The sequence below is a fragment of the Cydia splendana genome, chromosome 16 (assembly GCF_910591565.1).
Source record: "Cydia splendana chromosome 16, ilCydSple1.2, whole genome shotgun sequence".
NCBI classification, from domain to species: Eukaryota; Metazoa; Arthropoda; class Insecta; order Lepidoptera; family Tortricidae; genus Cydia; species Cydia splendana.
In genome coordinates this window covers 10,979,162-10,999,881 of record NC_085975.1, presented here as the reverse complement: position 1 = coordinate 10,999,881, position 20,720 = coordinate 10,979,162, and the positions used below count along the sequence as shown (strand labels likewise).

At 37.0% G+C, this 20,720-nt stretch overlaps 1 protein-coding gene and 1 long non-coding RNA gene across 8 annotated transcripts in view; one reads left to right on the top strand and one right to left on the bottom strand.

The window, feature by feature from the left end:
* Positions 1-20,720, bottom strand: part of LOC134798250 (high affinity cAMP-specific and IBMX-insensitive 3',5'-cyclic phosphodiesterase 8) — a 205,699-nt gene that overhangs the window by 15,915 nt on the left and 169,064 nt on the right. For all 7 annotated transcript variants that reach the window (XM_063770636.1, XM_063770640.1, XM_063770638.1 and 4 more), the window contains 3 exons: positions 4,985-5,042; positions 2,647-2,814; positions 1,305-1,504 (listed from right to left, as the gene is read on the bottom strand). In XM_063770636.1, coding sequence (XP_063626706.1) covers positions 1,305-1,504; positions 2,647-2,814; positions 4,985-5,042 — 426 coding nt within the window. The remainder of the gene's footprint in view (positions 1-1,304; positions 1,505-2,646; positions 2,815-4,984; positions 5,043-20,720) is intronic.
* Positions 1-20,720, top strand: part of LOC134798273 (uncharacterized) — a 683,132-nt gene that overhangs the window by 526,445 nt on the left and 135,967 nt on the right. The window lies entirely within an intron of this gene.

Here is a 20,720-nt window from a genome sequence, read left to right as displayed (position 1 = left end):
TAAATTTGGTTCAATTAAAGTCGTCATGTGTAAAGTTTACACATTGCGATTTGTTGCCAAAGTAACGTAGCACGAAAACGTCAATGTCGGTTAATTCACTCTACAATAAATCGTTTTTTGTACAAATGTTGTTAGTTATTTTCAAAACTAATAAAGTTTTAAAAAAATATTTATATGGGTCGATGGGAAATTGAAAAAGGAATTAAAATATCCAAAATGAAAAAATCGTAAAAAACACATAGCGATTGTTTTATTCGCACCGACGATATAGGGTTGTAATACAGTAAAATTATACATTTTGCGTTTGCGTCAAATCCGGTAGTTCTGATTTTTTGCAGGCTTGTTTATGATGTTGGCCCAATGAATAATCCAAGTTTGTGACCTCGAGCGCCGAACGCAACTTTGTCAAAAATCGAATAAACCGCAATTTTTTTAGATTTGGGCGATTATAACCCTAAAGTACTAGTTTTTGGTAGTAACTTCCTAGGGCGTTTTTAAAGTAGACTAAATTTGCTACAATAAGACACTAGAATTGTCTCTGTACATCTAATATTTTCCGAGATAAAGCCTTTAAAAATTTTATAGTTTTACATCAGTTCTTAGCTATAACATAAGGGTTAGATTGGTAATTTATATGGAATTCATCACTGGCACGTTCTACAAAATATTTATTTTCCATAAAAAAATGTATGAGTGCCTATTTTGAAAAAATATTTTTTTAAGGAAAATAAATATTTTGTGGAACGTGGCGGTGATGAATTCCATATAAATTACCTGCCTAACCCTTATATTATGCCTAAGAACTGATGTAAAATTATAAAATTTATTATCTCGGAAAATATTAGATATACAGAGACAATTCTAGTGTCTTATTGTAGCAAATTTAGTCTACTTTAAAACGCCCTAGGAAGTTACTACCAAAAACTAGTACTTTAGGGTTATAATCGCCAAAATCTAAAAAAAAATGCGGTTTATTCGATTTTTGACAAAGTTGCGTTCGGCGCTCGAAGTCACAAACTTGGATTATTCATTGGGCCAACATCATAAACAAGTCTGCAAAAAATCAGAACTACCGGATTTGGCGCAAAAGAGCCAGGTTACAAAATTCGACAAAGTTACTGGATTATTGGTCGAGCGGTTATATGAAATTATATGCGCCGAAGTTACCCACATTGCCTCAAGATCATGGTGACGCGCTGAGACAACGTGACCAGCGTCGTCCGTTCACGCGCGTCGCTTGCTGCCAATCCCATCGCCTCGACACCCGCAAAATCTGCAAGCTCGGCTCGAGTCTCCATGCTTACCTGTTCAAGGCTATAGAAGCACCTCGGCATGGCAGCAGCAGCGGATCTGGAGCGCCGCGCCGACGCAACGTGACCGGTGCCTCCCACTCGCGCGCGCCGCTAGCAGCCAGTCTCATAGCCTCGCCACCCGCCGAATCTGAGAGCCGCGCTCCGTCCTCGGCCCGCCAGCCAAGCACTCGGCACCAGGCTTTGTTTGTCACCTTACATATAACACATTTCATCAGTTATTGAGTCGAATCAAGAGCGTACACGAGAGCGCTTAATAATTCTAGCCACTCTTTAAGAAGCAATACGGCCTACAGGAGGACAAAGCATGCGATGAACATTTACGGAGTTCGTAGTATTTTTTTTTGTTTGGTACCAAACCAAAACTACACCCTACTAAACGTACTAAAACTCTCTTATGTTAGTAAGTTTCTTACCATTGAATACATTATTAACCAAAAAAATAAAGCAGACCTACCTACCATCATGGTCTAATAAAACATGGTCTTCCATTCCCAGAGTGACACGCGATTACGTCACAATAACATTGCCACTTTATTTCAACATAACATGTTACATGGGTACATTATACCTATGGTTAATAAGTTAAAATATTTCTTTATAATTTTATAATTTTCATTTATATGTATTTTAGCTTAAATTTTACAATAACACGTCATTTTTAATTACTCGTTAGCAATATCTTCCGATTCACGAAAGAAATTTCAGACTTTCGGGTAATTCTGTTTATACTACTGGCAACACAGGATAGCGCTGTGGACATTTGACAATTCGGATCTAGATAACTTCATGCCCTGACCGTCATCCTTGTCGAACGCGTGTTAATTGTTATTTCCTTCTCGCTCAGTGTTAGCAGTCGCAGTGTTTTCCAAACTTTTCACGTCGTAAGCTTGGTAATTAATGTGTAACTGTGAATTAGTTTTTTAAACGTTTGTCTTGTATAGATAAATAAAGTTTAATTTAATACATTAGATTTGTTTTATTTTACTATGTTTCTACATGAATAACTTAAAATTAATGCCGTTAAAATAATTTTCACCGTTAGTTAAAATTCTCCCACATTTCAAAGTTTGAGAACCTGTAAACAGCATGATGACGTAGGCGCGTGTCAGTTAGGTCATACGCGAATCTCGGAATGGAGTACCAGGCGGAGTATATTATTATACCATGCCTACCATCAGTTTTTCTTACCTATTCTTTCTGACATGTATGTTATAACGTTTTAAAACGTAACACGCGTTACATTTAATTAAAGAAACTAGAAAATTAATTCCTATTTTCTATTATAATTTCATTCACGAGAAAAAGTGTCTCCGCCATAAAGCTTATAGCTTACCAATATCCTCTGCTGGTCGTCGGTGACGGCGACGAGGTCGCGGCAGCGGTCGGCGGCGGCGGCCAGCGCGGCGATGGCGGCGATCTGAGAGCGTGCCGCCGCCGCTGCGGCTCGCGCCTGCAGCACCTCCGCGCACCACGCCGTCGCGCCCACTGTCTCCACCATCACCTGGGATTAAGGAGAATACCATTCTTATTGGTTGCAGATATCTTTACATTATCTTAATTTTGTATTATACCAGGGATCCGGCAGACCTCGTCGGCAATGGCGAGATAACTTAAACTACTTTTTCTGACTATAGAAGTAGCACAAAACTGGGATGAATGTACGAACGTACATACATTAAGTTTTAAAAAACTCATTGGTACGAGCTGGGGTTCGAATGTACCTAAAATCTTCGAAACTAAAAACTAATTTAGGTAGGTCATGTCAGTATCTAACCGCTCAATGAAAAAGCATAGATACTTATGAAGTTTAGGTCGCGTGTCTAACAAATAACATTACAATTATGTACCTACAGAAGACATAGACTTCTCAATGTCGCCATTATAAAATATCCCTTGTAACAACTCCGAAATGTAAGCCAACAAGGAGAAAGGAATTTACCGAATTGTAAAGACGTGTTTTGTCCGTAATTTAGGGTAATTCCAATTGGCATAATGCCTGTAAAGTAGGCAGGTTACCAAAGTTTCAATTTCTTTTATCAAATCAAGTCGAAGGCACCAGTCATTAGTGTTGAAAGGCAAAGTAATAAGCGTAGGTAGTTATTTACGTAGGTGCTGTAAAATGGGGTGAGTTGGGACAAATCTGAAGTTCAAACCTCAATAAAAGTTTATTTTTATATGTGGCACATTGACTTGAAAAGTGTTCCGGTAGTATGAACTTTAGTTTTTCAATGACAATCTGTCGTTTCATTACATAGATTCAACGATAAACACAGAATAGTAGGAAATCCCAGCTCACCCCGTAGTCGGGGTTATGGGGGGATAGGAATTGAGTGAGATGGGACAATTGCTAGAATTTACACAATATTACAATAGCTTGACTTCTCAAGAGAATAAAGCATTTACGTAACAATGTGATAACTCTGAACTAAAAATACCATCTCACCCTACCATCCCTTCTCACCCCATTTTACGATATTTAATACCAGAATATTATAATTAAGTAAGGATTTTACATTTCTATTTAGAAGAAAGAAAATTTCAAGTTTTATGTAAGTAAATTAATATTTAGCTGTACAACAAGTACGCTTATTACGAGGAGAACAAGTTTTTAAGAAAGCAAATATTTGCATAACATAAATACGTAATTTCTGTTATTTCTGATTATTGACTACATTTCAAAGCAGGAATAAAAAAATATCGCCATTTCAAACGTAGTTTGTTCCGCCTAACATTAAAAGTTTAATTATTGTACCCGTTTGTTATGGGCGGATGTAGGTACACTGAAAAATTGAAAAGCGAATAACAATCGATAAGAATGCTAAAGTGAGGTCAGGGAAAAAAGTCTAAATTCTCGAAAGAGTGAACGCAAGGAAGCGAAGTTCTTATATTCCACTTCGTCGAGGTACATATACCTCATGCCATTTCGAAGTTTTTTGATTTTGGATAGTTTTTTCCGTAATATTTTTAGTTTTATATTTGTTCTAATTGAAATGAAATTAGGTATAAACGTAGTATAGGGGATTATATTTATTAAGTTCGACGACCGGTCTGGCCTAGTACTAGGGTTGCCAACCGTACTATATTATATAGTATTGTACTATATTTTGGCTCTCTGTACTATATACTTTTGGAAAAATATATAGTACGCTAAAATACTATATTTCCGATTAAACGTATATTACACTCATGTTTAGTATTTTATCTAAAAGTACTTTTTAGAAATGTACTATATTTTTGATGCCTTATTCTGGAAAAGACTATATTCCACCAAAAAAAAGTTGGCAACCCTACCTAGTACAGTGACCCTGCCTGCGAAGCCGATGGTCCTGGGTTCGAATCTCGGTAAGGGCATTTATTTGTGTAATGAGCACAGATATTTGTTCCTGAGTCATGGATGTTTTCTATGTATTTAAGTATTTTTATATTATATTTATCGACGTCTGAGTACCCACAAGCCAAGCCTTCTTGAGCTTACCGTGGAACTTAGTCAATTTGTGTAAGAATGTTCTTATAATATTTATTTATTAAAAAAAATACAAAAAAGTTCTAACATGGGCAAGGTCGATCGAGGGGTTATGGAACCGGAAGGCCCAAAAGCGATTCGATGAGGGGTCTTCCTATAGGTACTGGTCAACTCGTTATGAGCTACTAAAAAATAGGTGTGTACTTACCCTATTGAAACCCACTTCCAGATAAGGCAGTGTAGCGAAGTCATCTTTCAGGTAGGCGCTAAAACAAAAACAGACCGTATTTAGCTAAAGTGTTTTAACAACTTCCGAAGATTTCTGTTACAACAGCAAACAATTCATTAAATAGTTTTAGAAATATTAAGAATTCGGTTGATAATTTTGAGCCAATTTGATGAGTAAAGTCTATCGGTTTACGACTGACGAGTTATCTTTTTGGTTCTCACTTGGTTCATCTTTAAAATTTTAGAGATAATGATGAGTAGGCGTGTCCAGACGAGTAAATTTTTCGCCAATCTGATTAAATTGTCCGATCGAATCAGGCCGTGCGGCTGCGGACGCAAACGCCAATTTGGCTCGCCGAATTCAACCGCTGATTATGACCGATATTACCGATAAAATGGAGTGCGGACGCAAGTATACCAATGTGTGACGCCAGTATTTTCGTTTTGGGGCATTTTTCCGTACCTCCAAAGGAAAAAACGGAACCCTTAACGGAACGGTGACGGATATATATGTAGTATGCCAAAAAATTACAAATAATTCGTAGTTTAACCACCTGCGAGGATATTACCGTTTGTTTTGTGGTTCTTGAGTAATATTGATTTCTTTTTCCTGCTCCATACATTTTTATTTTTAAATTCGTAATTCGACAATTTTCATTCCAAATCGTCTAAAATTCATAGGTTACCATAACAATACTAGCCAAAATCTATTTCAATCAAAAAACATAAAAACAACAACTTCGGTTTCTATGTCAATGAGAGCCGAATTTCAGCCCACAGAGGGAAGCTCAGAGCTTTCAGCTCAACGCGGAGCTCTGCCTTCAGTTTTCGCATTTGGACACTTGTATTGTTCGGCATGTTATCTTCCTATCCAAGCTACTTTGCATAGTTGCAGAGATATAAGCAGGCATCGGAGTTTTTGTCGCATGGTAAGACTAATAGCAAGCTATGGAGTCGACATTTGCCATAAATGTAAACTCTTATTCATACTCATACTCATGATTAATTTTATTTAATATGAGAACAGATTACTAAATAGTTACTGCGTATATGAGTTTAATTTATTAAACCTCATTTGTTGCAATATAGCCGAAAGTGAATGGAACTGTCACCTAAGAAAATAACCTTCCGCAATTAAAAAAGTTATGAATTAATTCTATCACTACTGTCATTGATTAGTTGTTTACTTGAAAGATATTTTACTTTTCAACATGTGTCCGTCTATACTTTCATACTTATTTCAACGAGAAATTGGAAAGATTAATCAGATGTGCGATTTGGTACAAGAACGAGAGGAACATAATATGTATACAAAACACTATGGATATAAATAACTACTACGTTTGCAATCACCAGTGATTGACACATGACAAATACTAATCTATTTTATCAGCGGTCAGTACCTACATGACATTAGGTCTTTCGCAGCGATGTAGTTTTTATAGTTGTATGTTAAAATAGTTGAAGTTATGAAATCATAATGTAATAGAAAAATATTTTTTTATATAATTCGACTAAGATAATATACACGACCGACCGTTCTAAAGGCATTTTAAGATAAATTAAATAAATGAGTATGAGTATGAATAAGAGTTTACATTTATGGCAAATGTCGACTCCATAGCTTGCTATTAGTCTTACCATGCGACAAAAACTCCGATGCCTGAATCCCACCGCGCCGTAACACTACATGTTACGTCTGGTTTTAGATCTGACCCATTCGGGTTTTTCAAGACGTTTCACTAACATCACGTTTCACGTAGAAAAAAAAATTGTTAAAAATTGGTTGATGTACGGAACCCTTGAAACGCGAGTCCGACTCGCACTTGACCAGTATTTTTTCAATTTAGAGGGCTCTATGACATCACCATAAATCTAAAATTGGTGATTAAATTGGAAATGGCCAATTTCATTTCTGATCAAATCGGTCGATTTGATCACCCCGTCTGGACTCCACTTTATGAGCTAATAAAGTACCCAATTGATCTCTGTAACGGACAGTGTGACCTAAAGATATAGGTAAGGAAAGATTAGCATCAGGACTCAGAAGCATAAAATTAAATCTTTAGGTTTTTTTCTAACTAACCTTAACTTTAGTAATTAATGTCATAAATACTCGTGTAATTCATATTTAGTTAGCGAGTCAACGAATTGTGGTGAAAAATAAACGCATATATATATATATATATAATATGTAAACATTATAATTATCTTGTCAAAATATTACAACAGGGACCTACATAACTTGCCTAGACTAAAATTTTGTGGACACGTCGGAAATATAATTCAAAACTCTATTGTTACTTGAAATAATAGCTTTACTATGCGTATCGGTAGAGAAACAGCAACACGGTATGAAAACGAAAGCATATTGTTACATTAAACAATAGTAAATGCGGTGTCCACAGTGCCGGAGACCCGGCCCGTCACTCACAAATCACAACACCAACGTCCGACATGTAGGTCGTACAATACCGTACATATACACGGTGTGGCCTGTAACATAAGCAAAGAATTAAAACATAGATTGTACTCCTCAAACGGTGACACTTTTGTTCAACAACTTTTAAAAATTATGAAGTATTTAGACTCCCTATTTTTCATACTAAATAAATATTATCTTCAATGGACGCCATCGCCACGCCATATTATTGTGATTGACGTTGCTTGTCACGCCTTAAACATAACAAATTCGCAATATATTGCGTCTTAGAATAAACTTTAAAGTGTAATAAAAATCAAACAACACGTTATTCTTGAAAGTCGCTGAGCAAATGTTGGTCAGTATGAGGAGTACAGCCTACAGTTTATTTTTTTGCTCATGTTACAGGCCACACCCGGTATACATAGGTACCTACATATGAGGTAGATATTTACACAAAAGTGAACAGTTTTTTAAACAACAGATTTTTATTTGGCGCCACTTGTACTATCCCGTTAAGCGGTTAAATAGTTAACCCAGTGTCATATTGTACTGGTAACCATGGTAACTCCAGGTTTAACCGGTTATCCCCGGGTTAGTGGAATGGTGCAAGTGGCGCGACATATTCTGGCAATATTTAACAGACTTTCTGATAATGAGGTGAAATCGAAAATATAATTTTCACCAGCTCGGAAAGGCTTACTTTGCACTTCAAAAACTGATAGCAAAGTTGCATTTTATTCACATGTGAGGCAAAGTAATCAAAAGCAAATTTTGAGTTGTTTTCTTATTTTTGCTGGTAGAATTGAATTGAATTACTGATAACAAAGTGCAACTTTGCTATCCGTTTATGAAGTGCTTTAAGCCTTTCCCAGCTGGTGTGGTGAAAATAACTATTAACTATCATGTCCTTCCCCGGGCCTCAAACTATCTCCTTACCAAATTTCATTTGGCTGCCTAGCCTACGTGCCAATCGTTATCTCTCCATAGCGTAGCGTATGTAGTCATCTCTCTCTATCACTCTTCTATATTAGTGCGACAGAGACAGTTGCGTTTCGCTACGGAGTGTAAGCGATTGGCATCTTGTCTACGCACCCTGAATCGGTTCAGCGGTTTAAGCGTGAAGAGGTAAAAGACAGACAGAGTTACAATCGAATTTATAATACCGTAAAACGGGGTGAAAAGACACGATTTTCAACTTCATGGACGATTTTCGCCAATAATCCAAATGATAAAAGTAGTAATTTTGATATAATTTTTTGAGTCTTGGTTAGTTCTTCAATTTTGCATTTGTGAAATAAATTTTTACCTACCCAATTCAGAGAAAATCAAAGAAAACTACCTGTTTTCTCCATATCCTTAAAACGGGGTCGATAGACACAAGAAAGGGGTGAATAGAAATATTAAGTTTTAGCTGTCATAGGCATCGAATTTGGTCATTATTATGTGGCTAATCTATTGGCAAATGGTATATATATATCTGTTAAACAGCTATTTAACACAAAATTATTTTTTCGTGTCTTTTAACCCCCAAGGCGAGTCTTTACACCCCTTTGTTGTATCTAATCACCCCCTACGGCGTAACTGTTCACCCCATATGCGTGTCCACTGACCCCGTTATCACGTAAATTTGCTTGTTGTTGGTTTTTTGCAAAAAAATGCTTTATTATAGAGAAAATTAGTGATATTATTTATTATTTAGGTACTACAGATACTATATTATCAGGTTAGCTAACTTTTACTTAGTTAATGTCAAAACATTTACCGCTAGAACAAAGTTCAGACAGGCTTCATTTCTTACCTCGGCGAGACCTTACTTTAGAGTCAAAAAAATCTAACTTTTAGGCAGTTTGATTAAGTTCTTTTGGTATCAATGTAGAGAACAAATAGTCTACTTTATACGCATTCCAAAAAATCTAATTTTAGAGATGTACGTTTTTAAATATAACAACTTGAAAGTAAAAGTTCAAAATTTCTCTATTCACCCCGCGATTTCTGTTCACCCCGTTTTACGGTATTAATATTAGTAGGGATTTTTGTGCTCCTTATGTATGAGTATAACCTATCTATAGTTATATAATATCATTGCTGTAGAAGTGTAGACATGCACATACGGCAAGGGACGGCTGAGACACAGCCGCGACAAAGGCAAGTCCGGTGTCCGGTCTGCAAGGGCTCATACAATATTGTGATCATTTGACAATGGAATCTAAGGGTTACAGATAGAGATGGGCCGAATGGGCTTTGCCAAATACAAATATTCGGCCGAATATTGTATTCGGTTGGGCTAAAACTGCCTAAAACGCTGAAAACAAGTTCATACGGGTCTGCGATCTACACTCCTTGTGTTTTGGACTCTCTGGACCGGCTGGGAATGGTAAAACGGAACCGTCTCATGCCTGACCGCGAAGTGCACCTGCGCCAGCTAGCGGACGCCCTTAAAAAATAATTTGTTTATTCGGTAAATATTCGGCAGTTTGAACCGAACTATTTGGGGTCATCCATTAATTACGTCACACGAATTTCTAGGTTTTTTGACCCCTCCCGCCCTCCTTGTCACACTTGGTCACTTTTGGCAAACCCCTCCCTAGTGTGACGTCACATTTCTTCAACGAAATCGGCAATTATTTATTTAATATTTTATCAAAATATTTTTGACAAAAGAAATATTAGTAATTTTATAACCCAACACTGATTAAGAAATAAAATTAAACTAATTAAAACGATTATCGTTTCAAAAACTTGTTATTTAACTGTATAGCGAATAAAATAATTTAAATAAATTTTCGGTTACTGATGAAGTTAAAAGTGACGTCACAAAGTTTGTGACTCCCCCCTCCCCCTTGTCACAATATGTCACATTTTCTTGACCCCCTCCCTCCCCCTAAACGTGTGATGTAATTAATGGATGACCCCTTTGGCCGAATACATACATTGAAAAATATGTCGAATACCGAATAATTACCGAATATTCGGCCCATATCTAGTTACAGATAAAATTATCACAGCCAGCCTTATTGTATTATTTAAACTTTAGGTAAAAGTACCTATTATTATAAAACAACATAGTACGTAGTTGTAGAAGTCATATTCAGAACAAATAATTTTAAGTTGGCCTTAAACGGAGCAACGCTGTTCTGTCGCCAAAATAGTGTTTAGTTCTTAAGTTTATGATATTTATTTGTTTGTTAGTCTATAAGGTACATATATGATAATATGTATTATAGGCCTTGTTAACTGATTTAAGTTTTAAAATAAATAATTAAACGTTAATATTAACAGGCGCACCTACAATATTTTACATGGATGTCTAATTTATTGTGAGTAATATTACTACTGTAGACACTATAGTAAGTACATATAATGCCTCACACCTCCGAATTCGGAAACAGCATTTATAGTGACGACGGCACATGATGTCAGTTTTGACCTAAGCCTTGAATCCCTTCCTATTTTACGATGGACGTTATATTATTTCTCCTTATTTCACGCTTGTCACGCAACATGATATGATTTTCTTTTTTTTTCATTTATTTATTTCTATTCTATAACAATATGATATTGTGTTAGAAAAATCTTACAAACTAATACATGCACATAATTAAAATTATACAATAACAGCGGGACCGGACATGTCAATAATTAAAATTCCAAAAACACACTTAAACCAACAAAAAAAGTACAGATAAAGTAATAAAAATGTCATTATTAAAAGTGTAAAGTTACATGCATGATAATTTTGTAAAAATCTGTTTAATTTGCAAAGATCTCGTCAATACTGTAAAAACATAAGGATAAGGGCGAAAATATAGTCTTACGCATACAGACATAGAAATACCTATAATGAATATTTTTTTAACTTAAAAACAATTTGAACAATTAAAAATGGCTCCCAATAGTTTCGTATTGAGATACACCGTGTATAGAAAAATTGTACGAAAGTCGATATACAGCACCAATACATTTATGAGTAGGTACGATTCAGAATATTCGATACACCCTAAATTTGATATTTGGTCCCTAATAAGGATAAGATGCAAACAGGGTATAGATAAGTAGGTTACCTACATACTTTAACAGATCTTACGCTCTAAGTGCTTCTTAAGGGCTGATTTAGACGACGCGCGAACTCGCATGCGATTTTAGTTACATTGCGGGCTGTTGGTTACGTCCAATTAAACCGACCGACCAAAACCCGCAATGTAATGAAACTCTCATGCGAGTTCTCGCATCGTCTAAATGAGCCCGTCTTAAAACCCCAGGGACAAAGCGGTTGAGTAAACCCCGCAACGTTTTCCGGATATCCTTTGTTTGAACACGTCGTGTCGGAGCCGTGTCGTTGAGTGCTTGTTTACTTTCCATTATCCCTGATTTGAAACTATACTTGAAAAGCCTGAAGCGCTTTTAACGACTTTTTTTACGAAACAGGTTTGAAAATGGAAGCTATTCTTGTTAATTAATCGAGGTTGGATGATTATAATTAAAAGTAAATGTAAGGTGACATAGTTATCGTTTTGTTAGTTAACCACATAATATCAGAGTTTAATTCAAACACAAACTACATATACCTACCAATCGACCTAAAAACTACATATACAAAAATATGGGGTGGTAAACGTTCGTTCGACGCATAGATATAAGATTCTTAAGTAGCTGCACATTTTTCAAGAGACACGATGGCTGGCCAGACTATACCTACTTATTTGTTTCAGTGGCGTAGCGTGAACTAATCTAGCCGTGGGCGAAGTCGCATCTTCGAGGCCCTTTTCTTTCACTGTGCTCGAAGGGGCCTCGCGCGAGGCCCCCCTTGGGCCGGGAGGCCGAGGACGAGGGCACACTTCACCCGCCAATTATTTATGCTAGGCTACTTGTCAAAAAATCAAGATACTTCGGAAATCCTTTGCACGTTCTGACTCTACTTAGTTTAATTACTTAAGTATTAATGGTTTACGAATCCAATTAGATCGTTTTAGTACAACTGCATGTAGAGTCTGTGCGGAAAGAAAAGAGTCGTGAAATGTATAGGTACCAATACAAATCTAAAACTCTAATCTAAATGTAGCTAAAATACATTGTGTCGATACAGTCAGCAACGAAGCTTTAGTAGAAATACGAGTAAGCGTTCTGCAGTTGCTAGCTGTACGTATATTTGTACTTTAATCCCAATGCCTGCCCTAAGGTTCAAAAGGTTCCTCTGCCTTTAAAACTATAAGGTGATATGTACATATTAGTTACAAATACAATTTATACGTTTTTCTTTTCAATCTAATGGTACATAATTTTTACTTTTGTTACGCACCGTTTTTGTGCTTTTATGATTGCATAGGTAAACTGTTTTTGTTTACGCAAAATGTAGTAAAGGAGCATAGTTTTCAGCGGTTACTAAACCCTTGGGAAAAGTTTAATTCATGAAGGAAAGTTATAGGTATTTTGACTAACAATACCTAACTGTCTAGGGTTATGGTATGCTTAGTTAAAAGTTGTGGGAATATTTTAAAGTATTAATATAACGAGTCTTTGAGTCCCAAATTCCCAATACATTTACCACTAAAATATTTGAAACCAGGGTGCCGTTACAGGAGACGTAGCCACGAGACTAGAAAACGTAGCCACATTTCAAAACGTAAATTCCCATATATGTAACAGTATATTAACATTTAGAACTTCAATATAATGCTTGTTCAGCGTACCAAATAAAATAGGAGTGGTTTATTAGGAACTTGTTCCTTTCGGCCCGGCCACGACATCGCGCGGCGGCGGCAACGGCGGCCATAGTTTGGAGCGAGACACGGCGATCGGACCTTTCGTTCCCACCTATGGTTGCCGCCGCCGCCGCCGGTCGCGCAATGTCGTGGCCTGGCCTTTAGTGTGTTCAATGTCCAGGATATTAATTTCAAAACATATGAAAAATATGCTTTGTTATGAGTTTTTCCTTTGTAATTTTCAGGTTAGTGCATGACTTTTACAGCAAATTCATGATACCTATAGGTATTACGGAAGACATATTATGCGTTTTAAAAGAAAAATGATATTAATACATAGGCCTTTATATCTTATTGCACAGTGCACACAGCTTTAACGCAGAAAACTTTTATAGGCCATTCAGTATTCATGTCGCAGTCAAAAGTGTGAACTGGTCAAAAGAACTTTTAACCGACAAAAACAGGCAAAATTGCTTTTGACTGAGCAATTTGGTCAAAAGTAGTTTTGCCTGAAAATCATTGGTTAATAGTAATTGTGACTGTTACTATCAGTCAAAAGTACTCGCAGAAATAGGTAGGTTAGGGTTATTTTTTTTTGCTACGCCCTAAAAACAAAACTGTTCCCAGAGATAGGTAGGTTAGGGTTATTTTTTTTTTGCTACGCCCTAAAAACGAAACTGCTGCCAGAAATAGGTATGATTTTCAGGTAAAACTACTTTTGACCAACATGCTCAGTCAAAAGCAGTTTTGCCTGTTTTTGTCGGTTAAAAGTTCTTTTGACCAGTTCACACTTTTGACTGCAACATTCATACCGTTTGATCTCGATATGATTCAAGAGACCGTCAGCGTGCTCTATAAAGAAATTCTAGAAAGGAAAATACGCGCAGGAATTATTATAGGTAGGTATTATTTATTTAGGACAAGGATAAGACGGAATGTTATTGCCAAGGAGATGATGCCGGATAAACCGTTGCGAGAAATTCAAAAATCGGATATAAAACCCATTAGAAGTAACAGTGGTGTACAATTCAATTTATGAAACTAGCAGAATAAATTAAACAAGGGAAAAGTTCTTAAATAAATGGTATAATTTGTAACAATTTATAAACTAAAATAGATGTCAATGTCAAATATTAAAGAAAACCGGCCAAGTGCGAGTCGGACTCGCGCACGCAGGGTCCCGTACCATTAAGCAAAAAACGGCGAAAAAATCACGTTTGTTGTATGGGAGCCCCACTTAAATATATATTTTATTTTGTTTTTAGTATTTGTAGTTAAATTATAGCGGAGAAATACATTATCTGCGAAAATTTCAACTGTCTGGCCATAACAGTTCACGAGTCAGCCTGGTGACAGACAGACTGACGGACGGACAGCGGAGTCTTACTAATAGGGTCCCGGTTTTACCCTTTGGGTACGGAACCCTAAAAAAGTGACGAAGTCCTCCAGTGGTGAAGGCCGATTCAAACCGGCGTCTTTAGCTAACGCGGCTTGTACAATTTGTAAATTTTTTTGGAGTTTCTAAATAAATAACTTGTTTAAAAACTTTACCAATTTACTAATGTAGTTAACGTCATCGTCAACCTTTCGTAAAGTTTAAAACTGCATTAGCCGAGAGTGGCATCTGGCATTAAATGTGTCTGTCTTAAATTATCGGAGTCATGCAGACGGATCAAAGGGGCGGGAATGAACGGGCTCAAGATACCTACTATATTGACAGAAATGAACAACCTTTGGGTTGAGTTTCAAAGGGCTCCAGGGTTGGAATTGCTTAGTTTTCATTTTAAAGTTTCGAAACCTTACAGTAGGTAGGTACACGAAAATACAAAATCAAGGTAATTAATTATTGGGTAGGCAACAATTGATTGTCTGGTCACGAAATTTAATAATGCATTGCATTTTTAGCTAAAAAGATCGCAGATAATTTTATGTATCTCATTTCTAGCATTTTATTACCTAATAAATTCATATTACCGTGAAGGGATCTTAAAGCGCTTAATCGATTAAGATGAAATTTGGTATGGAGATAATTTGAGGCGATCATTTGTTTTTATCAATCATTATCCAGCATTACACGCAGACGAAGTTGCAGGCAGAAGATATTATTTTACAAATGTGAATATAACTCTGTCTGTCTGTCTGTCTGTCTGTTACCTCTTCACGCTGATATTGCTGGACACTTTTAGATGAAATTAAGTATAGAGATACTTTTTTTTTGACATTCACCTAAATTATTAATAATTCTAATTTTGACATAAACATTATATTCAAAGACATGCATTAGAAACAATATATTCTACGCCATCAAATACCGCCGATTGTGACGCACTTTATGTAACATGAACATCATTTCCATTACTCACTTTCTGACAATAAATGATTTGTGTTTGTATTTTTAGGCCAGGGGAAGGACATGGGATAGTTTTTGTCAATCATCATCATTCCACGCAGACAAAGCCGATAGCAGAACCTAGTATTACGTACCTTTGTTGTAAATGTGTCAGCCCTACCATTTTCAGCCGGTCGCTGGACCCTTTATAGCCAGTAAAAGGGATGGCTTCATTAAATTTGGGAGTCCCAATGAGGCAAAGGATATTGCATCGTATTTTATCGTAAGGCGACTCAGAGTTTATCACTGTACCTACTAAAGTATGTTCGATTTACTGTCCAAGTTGAATTTTTTAATATTCCATTTTACCTTCACCGTAGTTAAAGCTTCAAAAGCCCTCGCTTTTATCGTTTAACTACTAACTTCTTCTTCTTCCTCGCGTTATCCCGGCATTTTGCCACGGCTCATGGGAGCCTGGGGTCCGCTTGACAACTAATCCCAAGAATTGACGTAGGCACTAGTTTTTACGAAAGCGACTGCCATCTGACCTTCCAACCCAGAGGGGAAACTAGGACTTATTGGGATTAGTCCGGTTTTCTCACGATGTTTTCCTTCACCGAAAAGCAACTGGTAAATATCAAATGATATTTCGTACATAAGTTCCGAAAAACTCATTGGTACGAGCCGGGGTTTTGAACCCGCGACCTCCGGATTGAAAGTCGCACGCTGTTACCGGTAGGCTACCAGCGCTAACCTAACCTAACTACTAACTATACTTAAAAAAACAGCCTTATCTTGAATCTGCTCACGTCACGATCTCGTTCAAGTCGATTTCAAGCAAAATACGAGTATCTCGACCGTTAAAAAATGTCGGTATTTTAGAAGTTACTATGTTACGAGGCAGATAACACTTATAACATTTCTCTATCGTTAGAGAATATCCTGTGTTGATTGCATTATCATTATTACACGCAGACAAAAGTCGCTGGCAGAAGCTACTAAGTACATAAATATGTGATGTTACACGGGCAAAGGTACCTTATGGTGGTTGGTGCTTACATCACATTGCCACTGAATTAGTATCGTTAATAATAACGACCTAATAAATAGCACCCTTTATCCGTGGAACATCACATATACCTTGAGGTAAATATTTGGATTATCAAGTAAACTTGGGAAAATGAGGTTTCCCACGAAAGAAGCCTTGCCAGAATTGTACCTACTCTAATTTAGACTGTCAGTGACTGTTAAAGCATTCGCTAAATTTTAATCTATGCAGATTTATGTATATTTAGTTCACTGCTGTAGTTGGTGCAACTGCCCTAACATATAATTCCATTATAATGGAAGGGTCCTTATATTTATTGGGTATTTTTATAGTCAGTATCCCAGCTCATAAACTATGTACCTAGTGAGTACACGTGTTTATAGCTCGAATCTTCTTTTTATGATTTGTGCATATAAACAAAGTCATCGATAACTGTATCTGGCAAGGATGCGTAGGGGTGGACGTATGGCCACTCGTTGGGCGGGCAGAATAACGTCAGAGACAAACGCCACATTGCAGGCTAGCATGCACTCGGTCCAGGACAGAGCGGCTTGGAGAGCACTAGTGAAAAGTGTACACATTCGTCACGTCCCTCAGCCATGAGGGACGACAAGGAAGAAAAACTGTATTACATCGTCAAATATATGGGTGCCCGACGTCGTCGTCGGTGTGAGAATGGGAGTTGGGTTCATTTTGTTCACTTTTGTAATACAAATTATAGGAGTTGTTTACTTGGTTTCTGCGAGTGTCTAACAACTCTGCAAAACAAATTTTCCCAGAAATTAAGCCTAGCTTCGTTTTCAAGAACTGATTTATAAATCAACTGCTCATTTAGTATTATACAATAGATAGATAGATAGATAGATAGATAGATAAAACCATTTATTAGCTTGCCACAATACACACATTGATAGAAAAAACAGAAACAATAACAATATCAAACTAAAACTAAAATCAGGAACAAGATGTATCAATAGGTAAAAGTGCTGTGTGCGTTGCAGCAAAACAAACGAGTTCTGGCTCAGCAATACGCTCCACTCTTTCGGGTGAAGCACTGATGATTCTGCCAGCACCCAGATCACGGACAGATTATCGATGTATAAAATAATAATAATAATATAAAAATACAAAAATATTTAAAACTTGCCTATTAAATAATAATCATTGTCTTAGTACCTACGGATTGTGTAAAAGTGTGGTGCCTGTTAGTGTATAGTATGATATCAGACGAGGAATAAAAAACGGCCTACAATAACATAAAGTATTTTGTATATACAGACTAGATCCGGTAATCTGCAACCAGATACCCGTGCGGAATTCCTATATTTTGTTTATTTAAAAGGTATATTTTAAAATGAAACTTGAAGGATTGTTTTGTTTTAAGACATCTTAATGGTGGAGGGATATTATTCCAGCACTTGGTTGCGAGATACCGGAAGCAGCCCGTAAAAGCGACAGTTTTGTGTGGGTGTGTTTCTAAAAGACAACGCCTGGTGGATCTAGTGCCATGTCGTCTGTGGAATGAAGAAACATGTATTTTCGAATATAAATATTCCGGTTTTTTGTCGTTCAGGACACTAAATAAAAGACTTGCAAGGTGTAGGTGTCTGCGAGATGTCATATTAAGTATTGAAGCCTTATTTAGATGCGGTGTAATGTGACTCCTAGGCGGGACTGAATAACAAAAACGGTAACAGGCATTCTGAACTCGCTGTATAAGACGACGAGTTTTTTCTTGAAGACGTGGCCCATACACTATGTCCCCGTAATTTAGTTTGGAGAGAACTAGTGATTCGCATAGAGTCTTACGTACTTGTTCACTTAAGAGGTTTCGAATTTGGTATAAGACTTTCAGGCGAAAAAAGCACGACTTGACCAACTCATTCACATGTTTTTCGAACCGCAACTGGCTGTCGATCACGAGCCCTAAGTTCCTAGCCTCCTCCACTCGTTCTATTAATGAACCTCCTATTTTTATCTTTGGGTCAAGATCCAAAATTTTTGATCTTTGTGATTTAGAACCTAATACCATAAACTTGGATTTGAGAGGGTTCAGTAATAATCCATTTTTATCTGCCCAAGTAGATATACTTTCCAGATCCGCATTTATTTTGTCAATTGATTCGGCTAGATCACTAGGACGGGTTGAAAAGTACAGTTGTACGTCATCAGCATATAGGTGGTATTTGCAGTAATTAATACTTTTTATTATATCTGCACAGTAAATAATAAATAACAATGGACCAAGTATAGAGCCCTGGGGGACTCCCCGGGTTAAAGATCTGGCGTCAGAAACCGATGGAGTACCATTTTCGTTATACAGTTTGACAGACTGCGTTCGCTCACCAAGGTAACTACTAAACCAAGCTAATGACTTTAAGTCTACTCCATAGTAACTCAGTTTTGAGAGTAGCAAGGCAATATTTATACAGTCAAAAGCGCGCGAAAAATCTAAAAGTACCAAACAGGTACCCTTACCTGAATCCTGTTCAGAAAGAACATTATCAACGACATCAATTAGAGCAGTTATGGTACCCATTCCCCTACGAAAGCCTGATTGCACTTGAGGTAGGATATTTGTGTCCTCTACATACTGGTATAATTGATCGTAAACAGCTTTTTCTAGTATCTTAGATAAGAATGGTAATATGCTTATTGGCCTAAGGTCTTTAAGTTCATATGCATTATCCACCTTAGGCAATGGAGTAACCAAAGCAGATTTCCAGATAGCTGGCACCTCAACGGTAAGAATTGACCTATTAATAATAGCTGTGATCACAGATAATGTACGGGGTAATGTGAGCACAACCATGTCCCTACAGATAGAGTCAACACCAACCGCATTCGTTGTAACAGATAATATATATTTTCCAACCTGTTGCTCGTCGACAGGTTTAAGACTGAAAATTGTATCCCCAAATCGGTTACACTCAAAGTCCATTATTGTTGACAGCGAAACCCTATCACAACCAGGAACATTGAGAAAGTGGTCATTGATCATATTAGGGTCATTAAAACGATCAGAGAGACCTTGTCGGCTATTAGAGTCATCTAATACCGTTTTTTTAAGATTTTTCCATAGGGACTTCGAGTCCCTACACTGAGAATTTATCTGGGTATTATAATAAGATTGTTTTTCATGAAAAATGCTCTTAACAACAAGCTTTTTTAAGTCATTGTAGTATTTTTTGCTGCTATCTGTTCTGGACTTCCTATATTTCAAATGAGCTTCATTACGTTTCTCAATCATTACCTTAATAGTGTTAGTTATCCAGGGCAAGTTACGATTTTTTCTTATTGTTAAAGATTTCATTGGTGCGTGCTTATCAAACAACGTTATTAATAATTTATTGAATAAATCTAACATACACTCGACCGAATGGATATTCAAAATAGATTTTAACACACAATAGGTTTTAATTGCACGTCAAGTTTCGTCACAATATAAATTTATCTTATTTATCCAGCAAAATAACAACAAATAACCGCTGAAGGGCGTAATGTAAATGCGAATTAGTGGGTCGCTTCATTAATTGTAAAACATTCAAATAATGTTTTTTTTTTGCTCGTAAAACTCAGTTCTGTTTTGACGCCTCCGAGCGCTAGCCGAGCACGGAGGAGTCGGGAACCAGCGAACGCTGCTCGATTACGGCGGTATTCCATCTGTCCAATATCTTTGTCCAATGTGTATTGCATCTCACATTTTGCTTAATGAGAGAGTGAGACGCAATTACATTGGACAAAGAAATTGGACAGATGGAATACCACCCTTACGCATACTTGTTATCTAATCTACTGATCTCAATGCCACGTTACACTGGTTCTCTCGAGAACTTGTTTCATTCTCACTCGTGTAGCCAATGTGAATACACGGCGAGGAAATCGCTCCCCATGGTCCAGCCAAGCGGGGCCACTCTCCTGCGCTGAATAAATGGTTTCCATTGACAATTTAACCGAACGTGCTCCATTGAATAATGTGGTCACAGTATTCAGGTGTACTCTGCAGCAATTTTAACTTTGCAGCTGCAATTTTGTGCATGAAATGAAAGCAATTTCAACTTAAAAGGCCGTGAAAGTTTTGAATAAATGAATACAATAGGCAGAAACTACACTGAGAGACATGCATACAGGGTCCAAGGGCTGAAAACATATACAGGATGATTCATGAGACGTGAGCAGGACTAATCCTGCACACTCAGTAACTGATAATTGATC